The following is a 21,714-nucleotide window of genomic DNA, read 5'->3' on the forward strand; positions in this document are numbered from 1 at the left end:
CAGAACCAGTAGACATTTTTTTGTTTCCAAACCATGTGAAATTGGTTATGTCTAGATTTAAGCCAAGTCATTTTTCTTGAGTGAGTCTCGTTAGACATATATGGAGTCACTGGATTTTTTTTCTGACCAGAGAGATGCATATTTTTTAAACTTCGCCTGTGCTCTCTTGCTGAAATTAAGATACTCCAGTGAGCAGCGTAACTGTTTGAGGTGCTGTGATTCACCCCATCATGCACTGCTGATGAACTCAACTAAGTGTAACTGAATTTCTTTCGTTAACATCCCAAGATTACCTCTCTGTGGCAGTTTCTTTTTACATATGTAGTTACAGAAGAAAATTTGTCTAATTCATACAGGTCATAGGAAAGATTGTCAGCCAGAATAACCAAGTATTCAGGGTTCTCAAAGTAGGAGGGGATTCCCTTTATAATTAGATATATCTGTTTGAAGCAAATATAAAACATATTTATAAACAAAAATTCTACTCATAGCTCTTTATTGAGTAATGAGAATATTGAAGAATACAACATAAAAATAAAAGAGGAGAATAGCTGTAACTTGTGATTTTATGTCATATGTGTTATTTTCTGATAAGGGATATTCCATGAAATAAAAAGTAACACTGGAAACAATCCAAATAGTCATCAACTAGAAAATGTTTAAACACAAGCTAGTATATTCATGAAACAAAATACTATTCAGCAATAAAAATAAACTACCGATACCTGCCACAACATGGGTAAGCTTAAAAAACATGCTAAGAGAAAGAAGCCAGACACAAAAAACCATGTATCGTAGGATTCTATTTATATGACACATTCAGAAAAGGCAAACCTTTGGAGATAAGGCAAATTAGTGGTTTTTAGGGGCTGAGGTGGGAAAGAAGATTAACTGTAAATGGACATGAGGAGTCTTTATAGGGGAAATTAAGATGTTCTAAAATAGATTTGTGGTAATGATTAGACAACTCTAGAAATTTACTAAAAATGAAATGTATACTTAAAATAGGTGAATTTTATTGTATGTAGATTATGTTTCGATAAAGCTGTTAAAATAATCAAGATAAATAAATTGATTGATAGATTCATAGATTTAGAGAGGAAAAAATAAAATGTTGCTTATGTTTTTCCAGGAAGTGATCTGAATATTTAATTTATAGATATTCATAAGCACATATGTCAATTGTATGTATCTTAAATTTTTTTCTCCAGATTTTATACCTCTTTAGCCATAAGCATTGTTTCAGTTTCACAAGTTCTTTACTGAAATATTTATTTTTTGAAATTAGAGGCAGCTGGAGAATAAATATGACTTCTAATTATGAGAATGTCAGTCATTTAGTTTTAGAAACAAAATCTTTATAGATGCTTAGTAGAGGTGGCTTAGTGAGACTTTTGAGCTCTTAATCTGTGAACCTTCTGATACTAATTTTGTTTTTGCAGAAGAGGTACCAGTTCAAATTCCAATAATGAAGTCACCCTTGGACAAGATACAGCTGACTCCTGGGCAGGCATTGCCCGCTGGATTCCCTGGACCATTCATTTTTGCGGATAGTCTGTCCTCCGTGGAGACTCTGTTGACCAACATTCAGGTCAACAATATTTCTATAAACAAAATAAATGTAATACAAGACATTAGCACCTACATATATTATTTTATATTTGATAAATTAAAACAGATAAGATGAACTGCATGTCATTTCCTGTACCTTGACAGGGTCTGCTGAAAGTTGCTTTGGATAATGCTCGCATCCAGGAGAAGCAGATTCAACAAGAAAAGAAGGAGCTGCGACTGGAGCTCTATAGAGAGAGAGAAATTAGAGAAAATCTTGAAAGACAACTTGCAGTTGAGCTTCAAAGCAGAAGTAAGTTTTACAAGTTCAATTACAGAGTGAATATTATGTTGGAGGTATTTTCAATACTAATAGAAATATTCTCCGAGATATCTTGGAGGCTGAGGCAGGAGGATCACGAGGTCAGGAGATGAGACCATCCTGGCTAACATGGAGAAACCCCATCTCTACTAAATATACAAAAAAAAAAAAATTAGCTGGGCGTGGTGGCAGGCGCCTGTAGTCTCAACTACTCGGGAGGCTGAGGCAGGAGAATGGCGTGAACCCAGGAGGCATAGCTTGCAGTGAGCTGAGATTGTGCCACTGCACTCCAGCCTGGGAGACAGAGTGAGACTCCGTCTCAAATAATAATAATAATAATAATAATAATAATAACATAGCTACATGAAACCTTGGAGGTCACTTACCTTGGTCCCCTGGCCAACTATATGGTCCTTCGACTTTGAAACAACTACCTATGTGATATTTGGTCTTCAGGCTTTGAAAACTAGTAGCTATGTTATCTTGGGTAAATTTCTTGACTTGTCAAAGACTCAGGCTCTTCATCTATAAAATTGAGATAGAAGTGTTTTTCCTAGTTGAAAGTTTCTTATTTTTATGACTGGCAGCACAGTAGATTTATTTGCACCAGCATCACCACATACTCACTAGTAATGCATTGCACTAGGACATTACGATGACTACAGTGTCACTAGGTGGTAGGAATTTCCAGCTCCATTATAATCTTATGGAACCACCATTGTATATGCGGTGCATCATTGACTGAAATCTCATTATGCAGCCTATGACTGTATATGCACATACAGCGAAAGAGCAAGAGAGAGGCAGAGAGAGAGAGAGAGAGAGACTGATGATATGTACATTAAACAGACAGATATTTGCCTTTAGAACTGGTAACATTTCAGATGAATGGACACTTGCCATTTTCCGTTTTAAAGACTATATTTTGCAACCTAATAGATATTTTCAGGATTACTTTTGCATTTTGAAATAAGAATAGTAATCAGTAACCTGATGAATAATAAGAATATTTTTCTTAAGAGAATTATAAAATGTTTAAAGAATCATTAAATGCATATAGAGAGTCAAAGTAGAAGACAATTCTCCACCACCACTGCCGCCATCATACAAATGCATGTGTATTACAGAACACACACTCTGGAAATGTGAAAATAGAAAGAAGTCAGTTGTGTGATTGAAATACAGTAAATAAAGCACTCTTTAGATGACCCTAATGAGAATTACTACCAAAAGAACACTAATCATATGTCAAGTGAAATATTTCTATATCCCTCTGTATCTATACTCTATATCTGTGGCTTACAATTCATCAAAACTGGCATCCCTATTTCATTGCTCAAGTCTTTGCAAACGATCTTTTTACATTTCAGCTACCATGCAAAAGCGCCTGAAGAAGGAGAAAAAAACCAAGAGAAAATTGCAGGAAGCCTTGGAATTTGAATCAAAGCGCCGGGAGCAAGTGGAGCAGGCACTTAAGCAAGCCACCACTAGTGACAGTGGCCTGAGGATGTTAAAAGGTAATGTCTGATTTGGACTTTCACACTCAAGGTAAACAAAGCAAAACTGATTGAAGAAAAATAGAAGAAGGAAAAAAAAGAGAGGAAGGCAGGAAGAAAGGAAGGGAGAGAGGAAAACACAGACATATTTTGTCCAGGAATGATTAAAAAATCAATTTGATGCCAAGTGTTTTAGATCATGAATTAAATCCAGTCAAAATAATCGCTGTTCAGGAGATACAAATAGCCTTGGAATAATAGGAAGTCCTACTGACTTTTGCAGTAGAAGCAATAACACTGATAACCACCCTGCACCTAAAATGTAGGTGCATTAGGGCCACTCATGTTAGACTATGCTGATGTTTGGTGAACTGTATTGTGATTAGCTATACAATGCTTGTTCCTTTAATGCAGATTGCATCAGTGTTGCCATGCCTAAGGAGTACCGGGTTGAAAAAAACACGTTCTAAGTAAATCCCTGCAGATCCTGTAAACGGAGATGCTTGAATTATGAAAGATCTTAATTCCAAACTTTTCTGATTCCATTTTTAATTCTGAGGCCTCATAATATTGTTTCATCTCACTCAGACCCAATTTCAAGTAAATGTTCAAGTAAATATGTACACACACAAACAGAACCTTTTTACATCAAAATGACTAGGTTTTACCTGAACAGCACAATCATAAAACATTTGCCCCTAGAGCCAGTACTACATGAAGACCACAAACCATAATGAGTATTTTGGTATTCACTTGCATTTACTATATATATATATATATATATATATATATACACACACACATATATATAGATATACACACATACATATATATAAATATGTGTATATATATATGATTATATATATGTCATAGATAATATCATCAATCACATCTTACAAAGGGAAAATATACCATGAGGATGGGGGCAAGTTAACCTCATAGTCTTAGGGGGTTTTAATGGACAGACTATTCTCCTAAGATTTATTTTTACAGAATGAAAAAAAATAGAGGTATTTACAATATACCTAGAAATATATGCTCAATTGTAAAATTCAGCTGCAGTTTATAATCATCCCTCCTACCATTAAAAACAAACAGACATACAAAAAACAAAAATGCCACCCAAGGTCTTATGTTATCTATAGGACCAAAGTACTGGCTTACTGGAGTTTTCCCTTTAAATGGAATCAGGAACCACCTAATTGTACCTTAATCTTGCATGTCATTTATTTCAGATACTGGAATTCCAGATATTGAAATAGAAAACAACGGGACTCCTCATGATAGTGCTGCTCTGCAAGGTACAGTCAACTGAAAACTTCTTTCTATGACTGCTTAATATGTGACCCCTGGGGATGAGGTGGGGATGAGCTCCTGTGACGATACTCTTCATATAAATAAAATAAATAAGTTTTGACACTTCTTACTTTATGACAAAGGAAGCAATTTGCAGTTTTTTGAGGAAAAAAATACTTAACATGGCTTTGAAAACCCAATAACTCTGGTTACATAGGGACTAATAATTTTACATATACAATGTGAGCAAATACGTGTAGCTGTAAAAAGAATACACATTTGTATGTCAGGCATATTCTAAAAATGCATAAATGTGAATGTAATTTACCTTTTAAAAGTGTACAATACCATGAGGTATTTTTGTAATTTCACCACTTTGCTGTTTGTAAAAGCCACAGGTACAATAATTGTCACCTATCAAAATTTTGAAGGTATTCAAGACAACATTTTTTCATCCTTTAAATTTTGATGTTAATCTTAGAGACCACTTAAGTATGAAAATCAGATCATGACTTATAATTTGTGATTTACATGATTATCACAATTGCTTACATCTTTAAAAATGTTTGAAAATATTTAGTAGTAAGAAAACAGATGAAACAAATCAATATAAAGTCTCACTGGAGTGCAGAAGCACATAAAAATATGAGTTAAATGTGACCACTGAAAATTTTCCAGTGTGATTCCAATGCACTTCTAGACCTTTGCATGCAGATTACATTTATTTTCACATTTATTGTGATAAAATGCCTCACTCTAATAAAAAATAAAGAACGTTTTTTATGAGAAAACTATTTCCTAACTTTGAAAAATGAAGACAACTATGAATATGTTGCTCGCTGGAATTAATCAGTGCCTTTCTCCTATGTGATGAGTGGGTCTTCATAAAGGCAACAGAACTGGATGTGACCAAAATATCCATTTGGGTTCATCTAAGGGTCACCATTTTATGTGGTAGCTTCATAAGTTGTTTTACGTGTAGTTTTACAAGTCATCTTTATAAAACCAGAAATGTTAGCTCTCATGGATACTCTAGTGATGCATGATTCTGTTGCAGCTGGGTAGACCTAACTAATGCACTATGTTAGGTGTAAAAGCATGCATGCTTAACTCATTCAATGAAGCTTTTGCTGTTTCTTATCCCTTTTTTGCCTGCCTGCTTTATTCCCTCAGCTTAAAGGCTGTGTCTATATGAGCAAAACCAATTCAAATGGGATTCAATGTTTGTCCAACCAATTAATCACAGCAAAATTCACTAAGAAGCGCCCCACTAGTTGTGGGCCTGGTATTTGAGGTTGCCATCATATACCAGCTCCATGGTAGAGATGAACAGCCTGAAGCATTTGATCCCTTCTGAATCAGTGACACGCAAATATAGACATAGTCTTTAAGGAACATTGAACTTGATTGTGCCCTGCTTTGAGTGGGTTTAAGGTCAGCTTTGGAACTGGAGAGGGTAATCCGAATACACCACTAGTGAGTTTTATCTTTATTATCTCTTAACCTGCACCTCTGATTTATTGTTGTTTGTTTAATTTATATGATACCTTTAGTTCATAGTAGTAACATCTTTCTTAACTCCAAGAGAAATACAAGCTTTTGAACTGCCCTAAAATTATTTCATTTCCATGTAACAAATAGTGATATTTTATTCGTGGGCAATTAGGAGATATAAGCAAATGTAGATCCACTCTTCGTTTCCAAATTCTTTTATGAAGTCTACCAAGAGTGGATTTTGCATATTTACTTGTACTTAGGGAAGGACACATTTAATACTTGTTTTCATTGTGCATACTTTTAATAAGTTCTACAAGTTTTTACTTGCTAAATATGAGAGTTAGATTCATCTTAAAAGGAATGAGATGTGATTTATTTTAAAGCAAAGAAATTGATTTGTATTTTTTTCAAATTAAAAATTACACTGTCTAGTATTTGTGTTTAACATTGTCTATATATGGTAAAATGTGGTGGGTTAATAATTCTTTATTGGATGTCTGTCTTTTACATTACATTAAACAAGGTTCCATATAAATGTGATAATGGAAAAATACACATTATATCTTCTCTTTGCACAACATTTAAGCACTGTAAATGATAAAGCCCCTATCATCTCCTTATGAAAAACTAGAGTTAATGTCTTATGTTAATACGACAGTAGAATCACAATTTAATCAAAAAAATTTAGCAATAATGTTTTATTATTTTAGCCAGGAAAATAGGTGCCTACAAATATTATCAGAACTAATCTTAAATAGAGTTTACCAAATCAGTCAGGTCAAATAATTATCTAAAAGTCCCAATCATTTTGCCTATTATTTGTAAAATAATAAAAAGTAATAAAAACATTACTTTTGAATGTATCTATGAAACTCAGAAAATGTATAATGTTGGAAAACATGAAATGCAAGCTTAACCATTATTTTTCTATTCTTCCTAATAATTTTGATTTTGTGAGTTATAATTCTTTTTTGTGACTTATTTTGATACTGTTTTAATCTTTTCCATCTCCCTTGAAACCTATTTTTTAAATTGGAAGATCATTTCCTATCATTGTTTGTGAGGGTCAGTTCATGTATGCCAATACAATACCATTTCCAAAATTCATCTCCATCACAGGAAATAATTCCAGCATCAGTAAAGTTCTTTCTCTTCCTATTGTCAATAGCTCTGCTGGATAGAAATCTATCATTCACCTAGTACTCTCCCTTTGAAATTCAGTTGATTCCACTGTGACATCTTAAGAATTTAAAAGGCACTTGGAAAAACATTACATGGCCACCCCTGGAAGCAAAAAAGTCATATCCAGGTTTATGGTAATTTCCACATGCGTTTTAGTGCAGACAAACTGCACATGTACCAGAAATCTTATATATATAAGATTTTATATATATTTACTATATATAGTATCTATATAATGTATCCTACAAAATGTATTACATGTAATACATTATATGTATATACTACATCTCTTCAGCTTAGTTATTTCATGTCTTTTATGCTTTGAATGTTGTTTGACAGAGAAGATAATATGCATAGACCAAGTTTCCATAAAAGGATATCTGTATCTTTTATATTTTCGGAGTCTACCATAGCAACTCCTACAGAATGTTTTCTGGTGATCACACAATGTGTATATACTACTCCAATGGTTATGTCCACTATCTCTAGAGATGAAGGATTTGGTGGAGCACTTGTGCTAGTGTCATTCCATCCAAATTCCTATAACTCAGTTGAGGTCCTGCAAGATAGCACATCAACCATCTTATCAACCAATCCCTGTTTCACATAAAATAAACATACCAGGTGTCATTAAGTGCACCTTCAGATCAATGATTTTTTTGCAAATGACATTCAAGTGCCATTTGTATAGTGCATTTTTGCTGATAAAAGCAAATTAAATTAGCATAACTACAAGTGTGCTGATAAAAACTAAAACTGAACAGCAGTACCATTAGCTAACAAAGTAATATTTCTTTTTATTGCATTCTGCCATTTAGTTATTATCCTATTGGAAATCTAATTATAATCCTTTTACTCCCTAGTCAAACTTCACAGTTTTTGCAAGCTTAGCACTGACAAGTGATTTCATTACATTTGATTGCCTGCGCCCAGATTGACTTAACTTCACTTGGAGACCTAAAAGCCCTCTCAGTTTCTCAGATTCCCTGTTTGCACATTACTGCAACAGCTCCTTTAATTAATTAGCATGAACAGCAGTAACATGAACTGCTGAACAGAAAATAACATCATTTTATGATCTCAGGGAGACTTCTTCTTTTGCATGTCTATACCTTAGTTAACTTTTGTATGACTATATTTCATTGTTAGTGGCTAGTGGTATAGTTGACAGTGCATGTTTCCTAAATTTAAAAAAATTGAAGTTAACATCTTAATAACAATAGGTAAAACAAAAACAGAATATGAAGCTCCTACATTTTAGAAAATAGACAACTGCCATCATGAACTGACTTTATAGTAATAAAATAAAATACTAAAGTTCAGGGGAGATAATGTCAAGTGACATACTGCCCCTGTATCTGCCACTGCATTTGCTTGGGGAAAAAAAATAAACCACAAAATGAGTAACTGTGTTTTGCCCATGGAATGTCAATTTCTGTGAATAATTTTTACATTTTATTTTATGTATACATGTTTGACAAAGACATAAGATGATTTAGCACTGGAATATATTTTCCTCTGATATTTTTTCCGTAAATGTGGTGGCATCCTAAATAATTTTTTATTCCTTTTGCTACTGACACACTAGAAGTAGATATTAAGTCAAATCTACATGTGAAAGGAAACCAAAATTTGATGTAAAAGTAAACCTACTAGACCTTTTTTTTTCCTGACCCATTTTTGCTCAGAAAAAAGGGATGTTGTTAAGAGTACAGAATGGCCATTCAAAGATATAAAAGTCATGATCTCATCTATGCAGTAACTGATGAAGCTGCCACTGAAGAATTAAAAGCAAAAAAAGTGTTATTTGACTGCAAAAGCAGCAAATATCATTTTAACATCTATTATAATATATTAAAAATTACAATTTAGGGCATAATTTAATATGCATACCTTATGGCATAGAACATTTAATATATATTCATAACGTAAAATATATGCGAATATGTCTATTTTTATCAATTTTCTCAAAATCAATTTGAACAGTGTCTATCCTTCCTTGACCCCTTAGACCTCCTTATTATCTTTTCCCTTTGGTACTTGCTTACTAACCTAAAACAACATTCCTCCCAAGAAGTTAAGATGCCATGCCAATATTTCCTGAAAACAACTACCCTTGGAATAGGATTATCATTGTAGAATTTGGAAGAATAGTAAGAAAAGTGATAGAGTGTGAAAGGGAGCCAGAAAAAATAAATCACATATGATTTATTGCCATGTATGTGATATGACAAGAAAAACTAAAAGGAGAACAGGTGGAATTTTATTATAGACTTTTCTAACTTCCTCCACCACAGTGTGCTCTCCATCTTTCTCTATCTCTAGGGGTTCCACTGACTGCTTCCTACCCTAAACTCATCAACCATTAATTATTAATTTCCCTCCCATTGATGCCTTGTACTGTGTTGGAAGATATACACAGGTACTCTGATGTTCCCATTGTAAAGTGAAAATATTTTCTTATAAAGTGAAGGTATATAACAAGTCAGAGACCAGAGGAATTGTGGGAAGTAGGTCTTAAAAATTTTCTTTTAAATGCTTCCTTGAAGAGTAGGATCCTTCTATTTCCTGGAGAAACTTTATTGCAATGATCATGATACAATGGGAAAAGACTCTAGCACACACCCCACAGAGAAGATCCCAGCATCTTTCTCTAAAGCAGCAAAAATTTTTTTCTGTACAGTTTATTAAATAGCCTGTGTCTTTTTATTTTCTTTCTCAGAAAGTATTTTCCTCTAACTTTCTTCATCCTCCACAGGATTTTTATCCTGACTGGTGGTACCTCTCTGCTGTGAAATATCTGTCAGACCATAGTACACATTATACTTCTAATTTTTTCTTAGGAGGATGGGAAGAGCTTGCATTAATTACTTAATCGTTTAGGGCCTGGTTGTCATGGATTGGCTTGCACCACGCACATGCATTGTTAACAAAATTATTTTCAGTGACCACAAGATTGTCATGGTAATTATGATGGTAACATACAATCTCATATATAGATCCAAGACTTGCAGTTCTAGCTACATGTTAATTATATAACAGATCAAATTGCAGGATAGCAAATAGTGAGACTTGCCAGCCATGATAAGTTGTTCTGCTAGTCAGCATGTTGAGTCTACAGGAGTAATTCACTAATTAACAGGTGTTTTTTACTATAATCTAGGAAGGGCTGTTTAACTTAACTCTGATAACTGCTTGACCAGTTATTTTATGCCCCATCCTGTTTACATATACAATTTTTTAAGCTTAGGATTCACCATATGCCAACCCCAACCCAGATATACCTGAAGGACATGCAAAAGGAAAAACACTTTCCTGATTAAAAGATTAAGTCAAGTTTTACTTTTTTACTTCCACATTTGTGTTTTAATAAATAAAACAAACAGCATTTTCTTTTTTTTTTTTTTTGTTTTTTTGAGACGGAGTCTCGCTCTGTCCCCCAGGCTGGAGTGCAGTGGCGCGATCTCGGCTCACTGCAAGCTCCGCCTCCCAGGTTCACGCCATTCTCCTGCCTTAGCCTCCCGAGTAGCTGGGACTACAGGCGCCCGCCAACACGCCCGGCTAATTTTTTGTATTTTTAGTAGAGATGGGGTTTCACCGTGTTAGTCAGGATGGTCTCGATCTCCTGACGTCGTGATCCGCCCGCCTCGGCCTCCCAAAGTGCTGGGATTACAGGCTTGAGCCACCACGCCCGGCCACAAACAGCATTTTCATAGTACCTTAAAAATTAAAATTATGATATTGCTGCCACATGAATCTGTGGAGGTTCTGTTCCAAGATACTTATCATTCTGAGAATGAGGAATTCATAGCCTAAAATTGGAATAGTGAAAAAAGAAAGGCAGGACCTATTATATGTATAGCATGGTGTACTTTGTGTTATCCTTTAAATAATATCCTCTAGGAGGATTATTTCTGGGAGGTAGTTTGGAAAGATGTGATTAACCACTGTTTTGTAAGTATGAAAATAACCTAAGTTAATTTGCTTGCCACTGACAGTGGGAACTAAAACACAGGAATCTTAACTCTCACTCATTTATCTCACTGTGCATCACTATCAATCCATTCTTGTAAAAATCTCACATAGTTAGCTAGTTAGGATATGTAACAAGACTATATATAGTATTATCCCATGCAAAACAGTGCAAGGGGTTCAGGGAAAGGGCAGAGGCTTCTCTACTTCATAGTTAATTAATCAAAATAGTCTAAAACCAGGTGTAATTTAATAATCACCTCTGCTTTTAAAAGTTTGTAAAGATTGGGATAATATTTATAAAATTTAGACAAATACCACACAACTCCCTTTTCTATTTAAAACTGTGTGGAGCAGCTGAAATAGTAACAGAAACAAACTTTTTTATTCTTACTAAAATCACTTCACCCTGTCTGTCAGAACTAGATTCCAACAGAGCCTTGCTATCTAATTTTACATTTTATTTTATTTTATTTTATTTTATTTTATTTTATTTATTTTATTCTATTTTATTTGTTGAGATGGAGTTTCATGCTTGTTACCCAGGCAGGAGTGCAGTGGCATGATATTGGCTCACTGTGACCTCTGCCTCTCGAGTTCAAGTGATTCTCCTGCCTCAGCCTCCAAAGTAGCTAGGATTACAGGTGTGGGCCACCAAACTCAGCTAACTTTGAATTTTTACCATGTTGTTCAGGCTGGTCTCAGGCTCCTGACCTCACGTAATCCACCCACCTCAACCTCTCAAAATGCTGGGATTACAGGCGTGAGCCACCACTCCTGGCCACTTAACTAATTTTAGACTGGGATTCCTTATGCAGCATTAGCATAAAGTTTTATTTATTTGCTCTAGGGAACTTATTTTTCATTTATAATAGACATGTAACATTACCTTTTGGAAATTAAAATGAATTTAAAGAAAAACATTCTTTTGGATTTTATACACAACTCCTTTAAGGCCCCTAACCTCTTGACCCTTTCAAGTTTACATTTTACTTTTTTAATATTTGAGAATTAACATTGGTAATGATCCACATACTTCAGCTGGAATCTACTTTTTGTCAGTAATGCAAATGATTTTTGGAGCAACAGTTCCACCAATTACTTTATTAGCTTTCAAGAAAGCATCATTATTTTACAAACATTTCTTTCCTATCTTCCTGTTCTTTCACTATCAGGGGAACCTGTCCCCAATATTTCAATGTAGGTTCTTTCTATTTTCCATAAGTGTTGGCCAGCTGAGAAATAAGAGAAAGAGTACAAAGAGAGGAATTTTACAGCTGGGCCACCGGGGGTGACATCACATATCAGTAGGACCGTGATGCCCACCTGAGCCTTAAAGCCAGCAAGTTTTATCAAGGATTTCAAAAGGGGAGGGGGTGCAAGAACAGGGAGTAGTTCACAAGATCACATGCTTCAAAGGGCAAAAAGGAGAACAAAGATCACTTGCTTCTGAGGAAACAGGACAAAGGCAAAATCAGAAACTCCTGATAAGGGTCCAACAAAGATCACAAGGCAAAAGGCAAAAGCAGAATTACTGATAAGGGTCTATGTTCAGCGGTGCATGTATTGTCTTGATAAACATCTTAAACAACAGAAAACAAGGTTTGAGAGCAGAGAACCAGTCTGACCTCAAATTTACCAGGGCAAGGTTTTTCCCCACCCTAGTAAGCCTGAGGGTACTACAGGAGACCAGGGTGTATTTGAGTCCTTATCTCAACCACATAAGACGGACACTCCCAGAACAGCCGTTTATAGACCTCCCCCTAGGAATGCATTCTTCTCCAGGGTATTAGTTATTAATATTCATTGCTAGGAAAAGAATTTAGCAATATCTTCCCTACTTCCACATCCGTTTACAGGCTCTCTGCAAGAAGAAAAATATGGCTCTATTTTGCCCGACCCCACAGGCAGTCAGACCTTATGGTTGTCTTCCCTTGTTCCCTGAAAATCGCTGTTATTCTGTTCTTTTTCAAGGTGCACTGATTTAATATTGTTCAAACACACATGTTTTACATTCAATTTGTACAGTTAACACAATTATCACAGTGGTCCTGAGGTGATGTACATCCTCAGTTTACGAAGATAACAGGATTAAGAGATTAAAGTAAGACAGGGGTAAGAAATTATGAAACTATTATTTGGGAACTGGTAAATGTCCATGAAATCTTCACAATTTATGTTCCTCTGCCGCGGCTCCAGCCAGTTCCTCCATTCGGGATCCCTGACTTCCTGCAACATTTCACAAATGTCTAAGTGCTCTTGTTTTCATTAAAATAATAAAAATGAATAAATGCAATGTTGATCTCAGCATCTGTGAGCAACCATTTAATAATGAGTGAGGAAAAACCCTCAATAGAGAGAACTAATAAGCCCTCAAATCTTACCACTTCCTGGTAACTGCATTTCAACCTTCTATGGGAAATGTCGGATGTCATCATTTTTAACATTGTACAAGTTAACATTTGTTTATCCATTACTTTCATTTTTCACTTTCCTCCATATTTTGATTTGTTTAAAATCGAGTATTATAGTGTTCTTCTATCAGTTTAGCAGACAAAAGTAGTAATTAAAAGTTATTTAAAAATGGAACTTAACTATACTTTAAAATGTTACCTAAAATATTTCCAATCTGCATCCTGTACAAAACTCAAATCAATTAGACTTTTAAGAAACATTTTGTGGCCAGGTGCGGTGGCTCACATCTGTAATCCTAGCACTTTGGGAGACCGAGGCAGGTGGATTGCCTGAGGTATGGAGTTTGAGACCAGCCTGGCTAACATGGAGAAATTTTTAGTCTCTACTAAAAATACAAAAAATAGCCAGGTGTGATGGCACATGCCTGTAATCCCAGCTACCTGGGAGGCTGAGGAAGGAGAATCGCTTGAACCTGGGAGGTGGAGGTTGCAGTGAGCTGAGATCACACCACTGCACTCCAGCCTGGGCAACAGAGCAAGACTCTGTTTCAGAAAAAAAAAAAGAAAAAAGAAGAAGAAAAAAACATTTTGTAACTTATATGCTTATGGAAAGTGGGGGACTAGATCTCAGATTATTTAGAGATTTAGAGAAATGGCATAGAAACATAATTCACACTTTTCACTGTAGCATTATCCACAACAAGAAAATAATGAAAGAGGATGGCATTCCATATATGCCATATGTACATGTGGAGTAGCTCCTGACATAGTGTTCCATATGTCTTAGTTTTTATTTATTCTCCTCTCCCTTCCTCTCTCTTCTCAGATGAAAAATAGAATTTCAGTACTTCTAAAGCTCTTAATGTGGCTCAACAGTTGCAGATCTCTGTACTGGACACGTGCACTTCTATTGCCATTTTATAACCAGTATATGAGAGGCACAATGAAGTGGCAGAAAGAGCACTGATTCAGTTGTCAGAATTTCTCAGTTACTAACTCGCTAACTCAGTTACTAACTTTGAGAAGTCATTTACCTTCTCTCTGCCTTAACTTTAGTAAAATAGGTATCATAATACTTGCCTATTCTTCCTCATCAATAAGTTAGATACATACTATCTGATAAGTATGGCAAGTACAAGATATCATTATTACTGTGCCCTATAAAATACACTCAAATTTGATTTTGTGTTTTCTAATGTTGATTTCAGTAGGAGTGAACTATTTGGCCTATAAGTGATGTGTAAAACTTCCTCTAAAGAATGGGCTCTCCCATAGATAGTTATGGTTAACGACATCTCTACATTTTATCCCCACGTGTGAGCAGAAGGGCATTCATGCTTCCTTTTTAGGGTATGTTTTCTAAGAACTAGAGATTCAATAAAGGGGAAGGGGATGTATTAAATAATTATTTCACAAAACCAGGGTGAGTTAACAAGTTAGTAAGATAGTTTGATACTCCATTATGATACCATTTGCACAAAAAAAAGATGACCTATTGACCTGTCCTGGTCTTCATTTTGAATAAATTGTAAGTCAGATATTTTTAAGGGTAATGAGCCCAAATGGTTATTATTTTCAAGAAACCTCTGTTTTTAAAAAAATATGTCATGTTCTAAAAATAAGCACCAGAACCTTCTGAAAAAATGACTCCAAAATAGTGCTCTTCTCTAGACAAAGAGTAATCAAACACTATATCTTCCCCTTGCTTGCAATTGTCTGCTTTTCCTACTTTCAAATTAGTAACTCATATTTATACTACTGCAATAATAACCGACTGGACCCCAAGCTAACTGCACTACTGTCACTTCTTTGATTTGAGAATATCATGTTCTGAACATATTTCCACAACTAAAGTTGAGTTTCTACAATTAATTCTACATTTAATTAGGATTGAATCTAAGACTGAAGTGGAGAACAAGTGGAGCATTAACTAGCACATTATTTTATCTCTCTCTTATTCAGGTTAGGAAAACATGACCTTCAAGAGATTATCTTACTTGCTGCTAAATAATGTAGTGCCCATTTGTAAATCAGGAGCACAGCACTAATTAAGCAACATAAAGAAAACATAGAACTTACTTCTTAGCTGGAGAACTCATTAGAAAATATTAACAATAGTTCAAGAATAGCTTAGCTACCTCGAAAGAAAGGTTTGATAGCCTAAAGTATACCTGTGTGAATTCTATTAGTTTGTATTGCGGTCCCATTGTTTATAGAGGTAAACAAGTGGTGAGGAGACATTTGGAAGCAAACATGAACCTTGGGTAGGAAAAATCACAAATGCATTTTATTGTAAATATAAACCTCTAAACACATTATAGATACAGTCCTTGGTAGTTTTTTGAAAAATAAAAAGTGAGCAATTACTTTCAAATAACCATCCTGTCAGGGAAGGAAATCTCATATTGAGGGAACATTGCAGTCATTATCAAAGATTTTTACTCACAAAAACGGTATAGGCCTTTACTAATGTTTTAGACTGTGGAGGAAAAAACAATTCCTAAATGCCTTGCTTATTAAGCTAGTTATGCATTTTGCTGCAGGTTGTAAAGAAGAAGAACATGCACAAGGGGCTCATAAGTATATTTTAGACTTAGGGAATATCATTTATGCCATATTTATACTGTCAATATCACCCCTAGAGGATAATATTAAGCTTTAAACTACTGTAAATCTATGCTTTTGCTCACCTTTGTATAATTTCATTTTTAATAAAATAAGACTCACAAATGAATATTTGATTAAGGGATAAACCTAATAAAATAATACATTAATTGCAGAGAGATTTATTCAAATCTTGAACATATATAGCACAGCGAAATACTATAAAGTGAGTTTGTGGTTTTCAGTGAAGTGCATTGAGTAGATTTTGAATTTCCTTTGTTCGAATGAAATTTTGACCAGGTCTTATTGTTTTTTCTGTGCAGCCTGAACACTGATGCCGGAACTCCAACTGGTCATAGGCACGAATAGCAGTTACCTGCTTATCTAGTGTTGTAAATTCTTTAGAATTCATACTCAAATCCTTAAAATATGGAACTTTTAATTACTGTTTGTTCATTACTGATAAATAGAACCTTACACATACAGGAAAAATGTCCTGGAGAATGGGTTTCACAGGTTTTTAGGGGATAGTCATAATAATGACTGAACGCATTTTACACTTCTTTAACCTCTTTCTTGCAAGGAGTTCATAGTGCTTCAAAAACATTATCACATTAATTCACACAGAATCCTAGTGGGGTAAGTAGGTGGAAGAATTTTTAAGACAGAGAAAATGCTATTTCTAAATAGTGTGAGACAAATTAAAATGCAGACACACCTACTTTAAGCTGCAATTACTGTGAAATAACTTCCTGTCTGACCTGGTATTTACCAGGAATTATATCAGGTGGTAAATCATTTTTGCAAATGATCGATATTTGTTATCACTGCTTTGGGGCTCTCATTTCTAAAAGAAACATTTGGCCTGTAGTGTTCTCTAAGAAAATATAAGGAGCTCTAGATTTTAGATTTTACCACACCCAGTTTTTCCTTTGAACTGTTGATGGTGGAGCAAGTCCTTTAATCCCTTTCTACTAGCACATTCTTGATTTGTAAAGAATGCAATGATAAAAACAGATACCCAAGCTGCTAAAAATACCCCTTTACTATTTTCTTTTCTCCTCCCATCCCCAGTCTTGCTTCCTCTTTATTAAGCTATTAACAAGCAAACAGAATGAAAAATCTATAGGCATAAGAAAAGAGAAAGACAGATGGGTCAGTGAGATTATGGATATTTTATACTGTTCACTCTCTGGTCTAGACATAGCCAGATTCCTAACATGTTCAAATGATTGGGACCAAATGGGTCATTTGGCTTGAATTGCCCAGGAAATGGCCTCAAATATTTTTAACTGTTTACTTAGAGGAGATCTGGCCACTGGCTGGGGGCAGATACCTGTTATCATCATTTTGATGCCTACTAAAAATCTAATAGAGCAGCATTCCAATGTGTTATATGGTACTCTAATGATCAAAAAGATTTAATGCTCCTCCTAAAGTGCCCTCCTTACATTAAATAAAATCTAATCCGTTGTGTTGTTTTCACGTCTGCCCTAGCATTAAGTTCTGATGTGACAAAAGCATCAAGCATCTTCTGCAAAAAGCCAACTGAGTTTTTATCCATTTTCTAATAAGAGGTTCCCCATGGCAGTACATGCAATTTCTGCTGGAATGGCCACCCACTCTAAACACTTAAAAATATTACATTAATTCATATCGATGTGACATTTCAGTAATTCCATGCTTTGAAGGAATGTTTTCTAAAGCATAAGCATTTGGATTCTGGTATTCTTCATGGGCTGTAGAAGGTCTGCTTATATAGAGTAGATGTACTGTTTTAGCCCAATTCAGTGAAATAATGCCAAATTAGAAATAAGTCATGGAGAAGGATTGAAGCAAGTCAAATAAAAACTTTTATTAATATCAAATATCTGAAATAAATAACAATGACAGGTGACTAAAAATATAACATCCAAGAGAGTCTCATCATTAAATAGAATTTCCAAATTAAGTTACTTCAAAATAAACTAGTGTCTTTTGTTTAAATAAGTAAATGTGTTTAACTTACCTTCTTTGTACTATGAGGACTCCTCATGTGTATTTTTTCCTGGCCTTTTCCCATGTATCTGCCTTGTTTATGACACATGATTTTAGCTATTCCAGCTCATGGGCTTAGGATATATACCACAGGGCAAGTCTCACATTTACTTGAGTTTGGATCAGCTATTTGTGGCCCAGTAAAGATAACTCAACTGATTAAGAGAGATTCATCTCCTGTATGGAGTGTCCACATTGACCTTCTGTGTCATGGCATATGCCCATGTCAGGCAGTGCTGTGCTAAAGGAAGGATTGCATGGACTTTTGTTTTTACTTTAAAAATGGTCACATTTGTTATGTATCAAATTCCCCTTTTTACCTATCTGATAAATCCCAAAGCAATAAACTCTGTCAGCTCTCCCCAAATGTCAGCGTGTATCCCTCTTTTTAAGTTCTCAAGCTCCGTAACATTCCCCTGGAGAGACTTTGTTAGTTTCTCTTCCTGATCTTTAATCTTATTGACATCCAGAGTTCATATCAGATCATCTCTGTTTAGAGCTCAAGAACAAACCCTTTTAAGAACATGAAACATTCCATTACTAATTAGCTGTTTCCTGTTCCTAATGAAGTGAGCACACTGGGTCTGGATTAAAATTCAGCTACTCCTCCTCTCTGTTTATGGTTCCAGATGTTTTTGGTTTATCTAGGAGATTACTTTGACAGCTACTACTAAGTGATAAATCACTCATATTATAGCTGAAATGCATTTTGAAATTGAAATGTGGCAAACTTTGAGATTGCTCCAAGGATCAGTGTCAGTTAGCAGTTCATTACTGGCATCTTCCTTATGATCATTCAGCATTGGCACATGTAAAACAGTAACCAAATATGTGTCAATATTATGCAACATGCTACACAGGGGTCTATTTTGCTACTGTCCTCAAAATTGGGAGAAAAAGTTTTACTACGATGAAATCTCAATTTATTGTATGCTGATAGAAAAGTTGATTCACTTAATATTGTTTTCTTCTTGCTAGCCTAGTTTTTCTTTCAATTTTTGAGCAGCTATGGGAACTATTCCTAACAGGCCTTGTAAGCAGACACATAAAGGATGTGGGCAAATATTTCTGTCTCTAAATAAAGGCAAGAAATAAACATAACAAAAGTAGAAATTTTTCAGAAACTGCATTTTTCTAAAGGACAAATGGTGATTGTCTTTCGCTATTCATTGCTGAGTTCGTGTACCCTTTTTAAGGGGACATAGTGTGTGCTACTGCTTTCCAGTTTGTAATGTTCACAATTTGTGTTGCATGATTTAAGCTTTAGCTATATTGTATAAATTTCAATCCTGGTAAAATGACTGTCATTTCATGTCGAAGAGCTTTCCTTTGACATTTAGGCTGTGTATACAAAGGATGAGGTAGACTGGAGGACTGAGCAAATATTTGGTCAATTCATCAGAGTAAATATTCTCAGAGTCCACAAAGGAGTTGGAACAATTACCAGTGTCCAAAATTTCAAGCTTTGTTTTCTTCTGGTCCCTAGAAAAGTTTAAGTGAATTCCATGGGCTTCTTGGGAAAATGTCTGGTTGCCCTCTGATGAAGTCCAACCCTCCATGAGTCTGACTAACCCAAACCCCAAATCTTTTATTTATCTATTACCTTACTACATCTTTATTTTTGGTTCTGAGGTATTATCTAGAAAATTCCGCTGCTCACCATGATACCTGATACACAGAAAGAATAAAGATTTTAAAGATATTATACACAAGGTTTAAAAACGGTATGCTTTCCTCCTGATAAGCTTTGACCAGATTGACTTAATATTTTAGACATATTAGTCCAACAATGATAATGTCCTCTCCATTATATGTGAAAATAAAGCACTTGACTCAGAAACATTATCTTTAAGTATTTATCAAACACAGGTAATGGATTTGTACTGATTCATCCACATTTCTTTTCTTACTTCTTTTGTAACCAAAAGCCAATCTTTGTGATGCATCTAAATAGAGACTCGGGTTATAAGCCATTGCTATGGAAAATAACAAGGTTTGACAAAAACAGGTAGAATAAATTTTTTTTTTAAAAGTTTCCAGCAATAACTTTTACCCACCCAAATTAAATATTATCTAACTCTAGGATGGCATGGGCTCTTTTAATGACTATCATTTAGAGGGATACCAGTTTGACTAAACACTGTAGCTAAAACGATATTCAGAACTAGTCTCCCTTCATGCAGTATACACAGTCTCAGGGTTAACCCGGGAGAGGAAATTTTAAATGTACAAAGCTGTCGTTATCTTAGATCATAACCAGATACTCTTTTCCCCCTGTTTTGGTAAACCATAGGGATGGTATTTCAGATGCACCATTATATACAAAAAGAAAAAGTAATACAGATTATTACAGACATTATAATCTAGTTCGTGAAGAGCCTTTATCAGTCTTCAATGTCTCTGGTGCTGTGTGTAGAAAGAAGAACAGAAGCTATAGCGTGAAATTTGAAGGATCTTTGAAAACTGACAGATGAAAATATAGAAATGTTAAGAAATGTTAAATTTTACCAACACTAAATTGAGCCTGTTACATCAGATCATTTTAGGTTCCTGAAGATAGAAGTTTTAGTATTTTTAAGAACGTATCAGAATGACTCTTCATAAGAACTAACTTGTTTTCTTTTTTTTAAAGGAGGTAACTATTACTGTTTAGAAATGGCACAACAGTTGTATTCAGCCTGAAAAGTCCTCGCTGGCTTTACATAAATGAAGATGCTTGTGATTCCAGTTTATCTCTGAAACTATTCAACATGGAGTTATTTCAATTTTGTTTATCAGCAAAGCTTTGTTTACTGAAGGAGCTATTTAATCTATGTTACGTTAAAAAAGAAACACGTGTACATTTTAAAAGCAATGACGTAAACTTTGTTCTTGCATTAGATTGACCAGTTTAAAAATATGAACTAAGTCCTAATGGCTAAAGTAACTTGACCGTATTTGATGCTTTTCTATGCTCATTTCAACTTGGCCTTTTGTCTTTTAAATTTTAAAAAAATGCAGTAGTGTGTTAGAGACTAGAAACTTATATGTATGGTTTCCCTGTTCTACTATACATAATGTTAAAGTACACCTTCTTTGTTAAAAATGTACTTGCTAAACTTCAGCATAAATAAAAACATTTTGACTTTGTCAATTGTCACTGAGTATTTCTTTTCAAACTGCCAACTGCAGTCATTGAAACATAGAGTCAGTGCAAATCAAAATACGGGAACTAGCCAGATGTTTGCAAATCTTCCTCTAGTTTTGTTACTTTCAAGCAGATAGGAACACAGTTCTTATTTCAGTTCATCTGTTTAAGCAGGCTGATATTCCTGTCCTCGATTGTTATATTGATTCACACTGG

The 21,714-nt window shown here is 34.8% G+C and overlaps 1 protein-coding gene across 1 annotated transcript in view; it reads left to right on the top strand.

Annotated features, from left to right (window-relative positions):
* Window positions 1–21,500, top strand: part of DACH2 (dachshund family transcription factor 2) — a 688,870-nt gene extending 667,370 nt beyond the window's left edge. The window contains exons 8-12 of the mRNA XM_055268433.1: window positions 1,443–1,591; window positions 1,717–1,864; window positions 3,244–3,390; window positions 4,605–4,670; window positions 21,004–21,500. Of these exons, the coding sequence (XP_055124408.1) occupies window positions 1,443–1,591; window positions 1,717–1,864; window positions 3,244–3,390; window positions 4,605–4,670; window positions 21,004–21,053 (560 nt within the window). The 3' untranslated portion in view covers window positions 21,054–21,500. The remainder of the gene's footprint in view (window positions 1–1,442; window positions 1,592–1,716; window positions 1,865–3,243; window positions 3,391–4,604; window positions 4,671–21,003) is intronic.
* Window positions 21,501–21,714: the final 214 nt, after the last annotated feature.

The sequence above is a fragment of the Symphalangus syndactylus genome, chromosome X, assembly GCF_028878055.3.
Source record: "Symphalangus syndactylus isolate Jambi chromosome X, NHGRI_mSymSyn1-v2.1_pri, whole genome shotgun sequence".
In the NCBI taxonomy this organism is placed as follows: Eukaryota; Metazoa; Chordata; class Mammalia; order Primates; family Hylobatidae; genus Symphalangus; species Symphalangus syndactylus.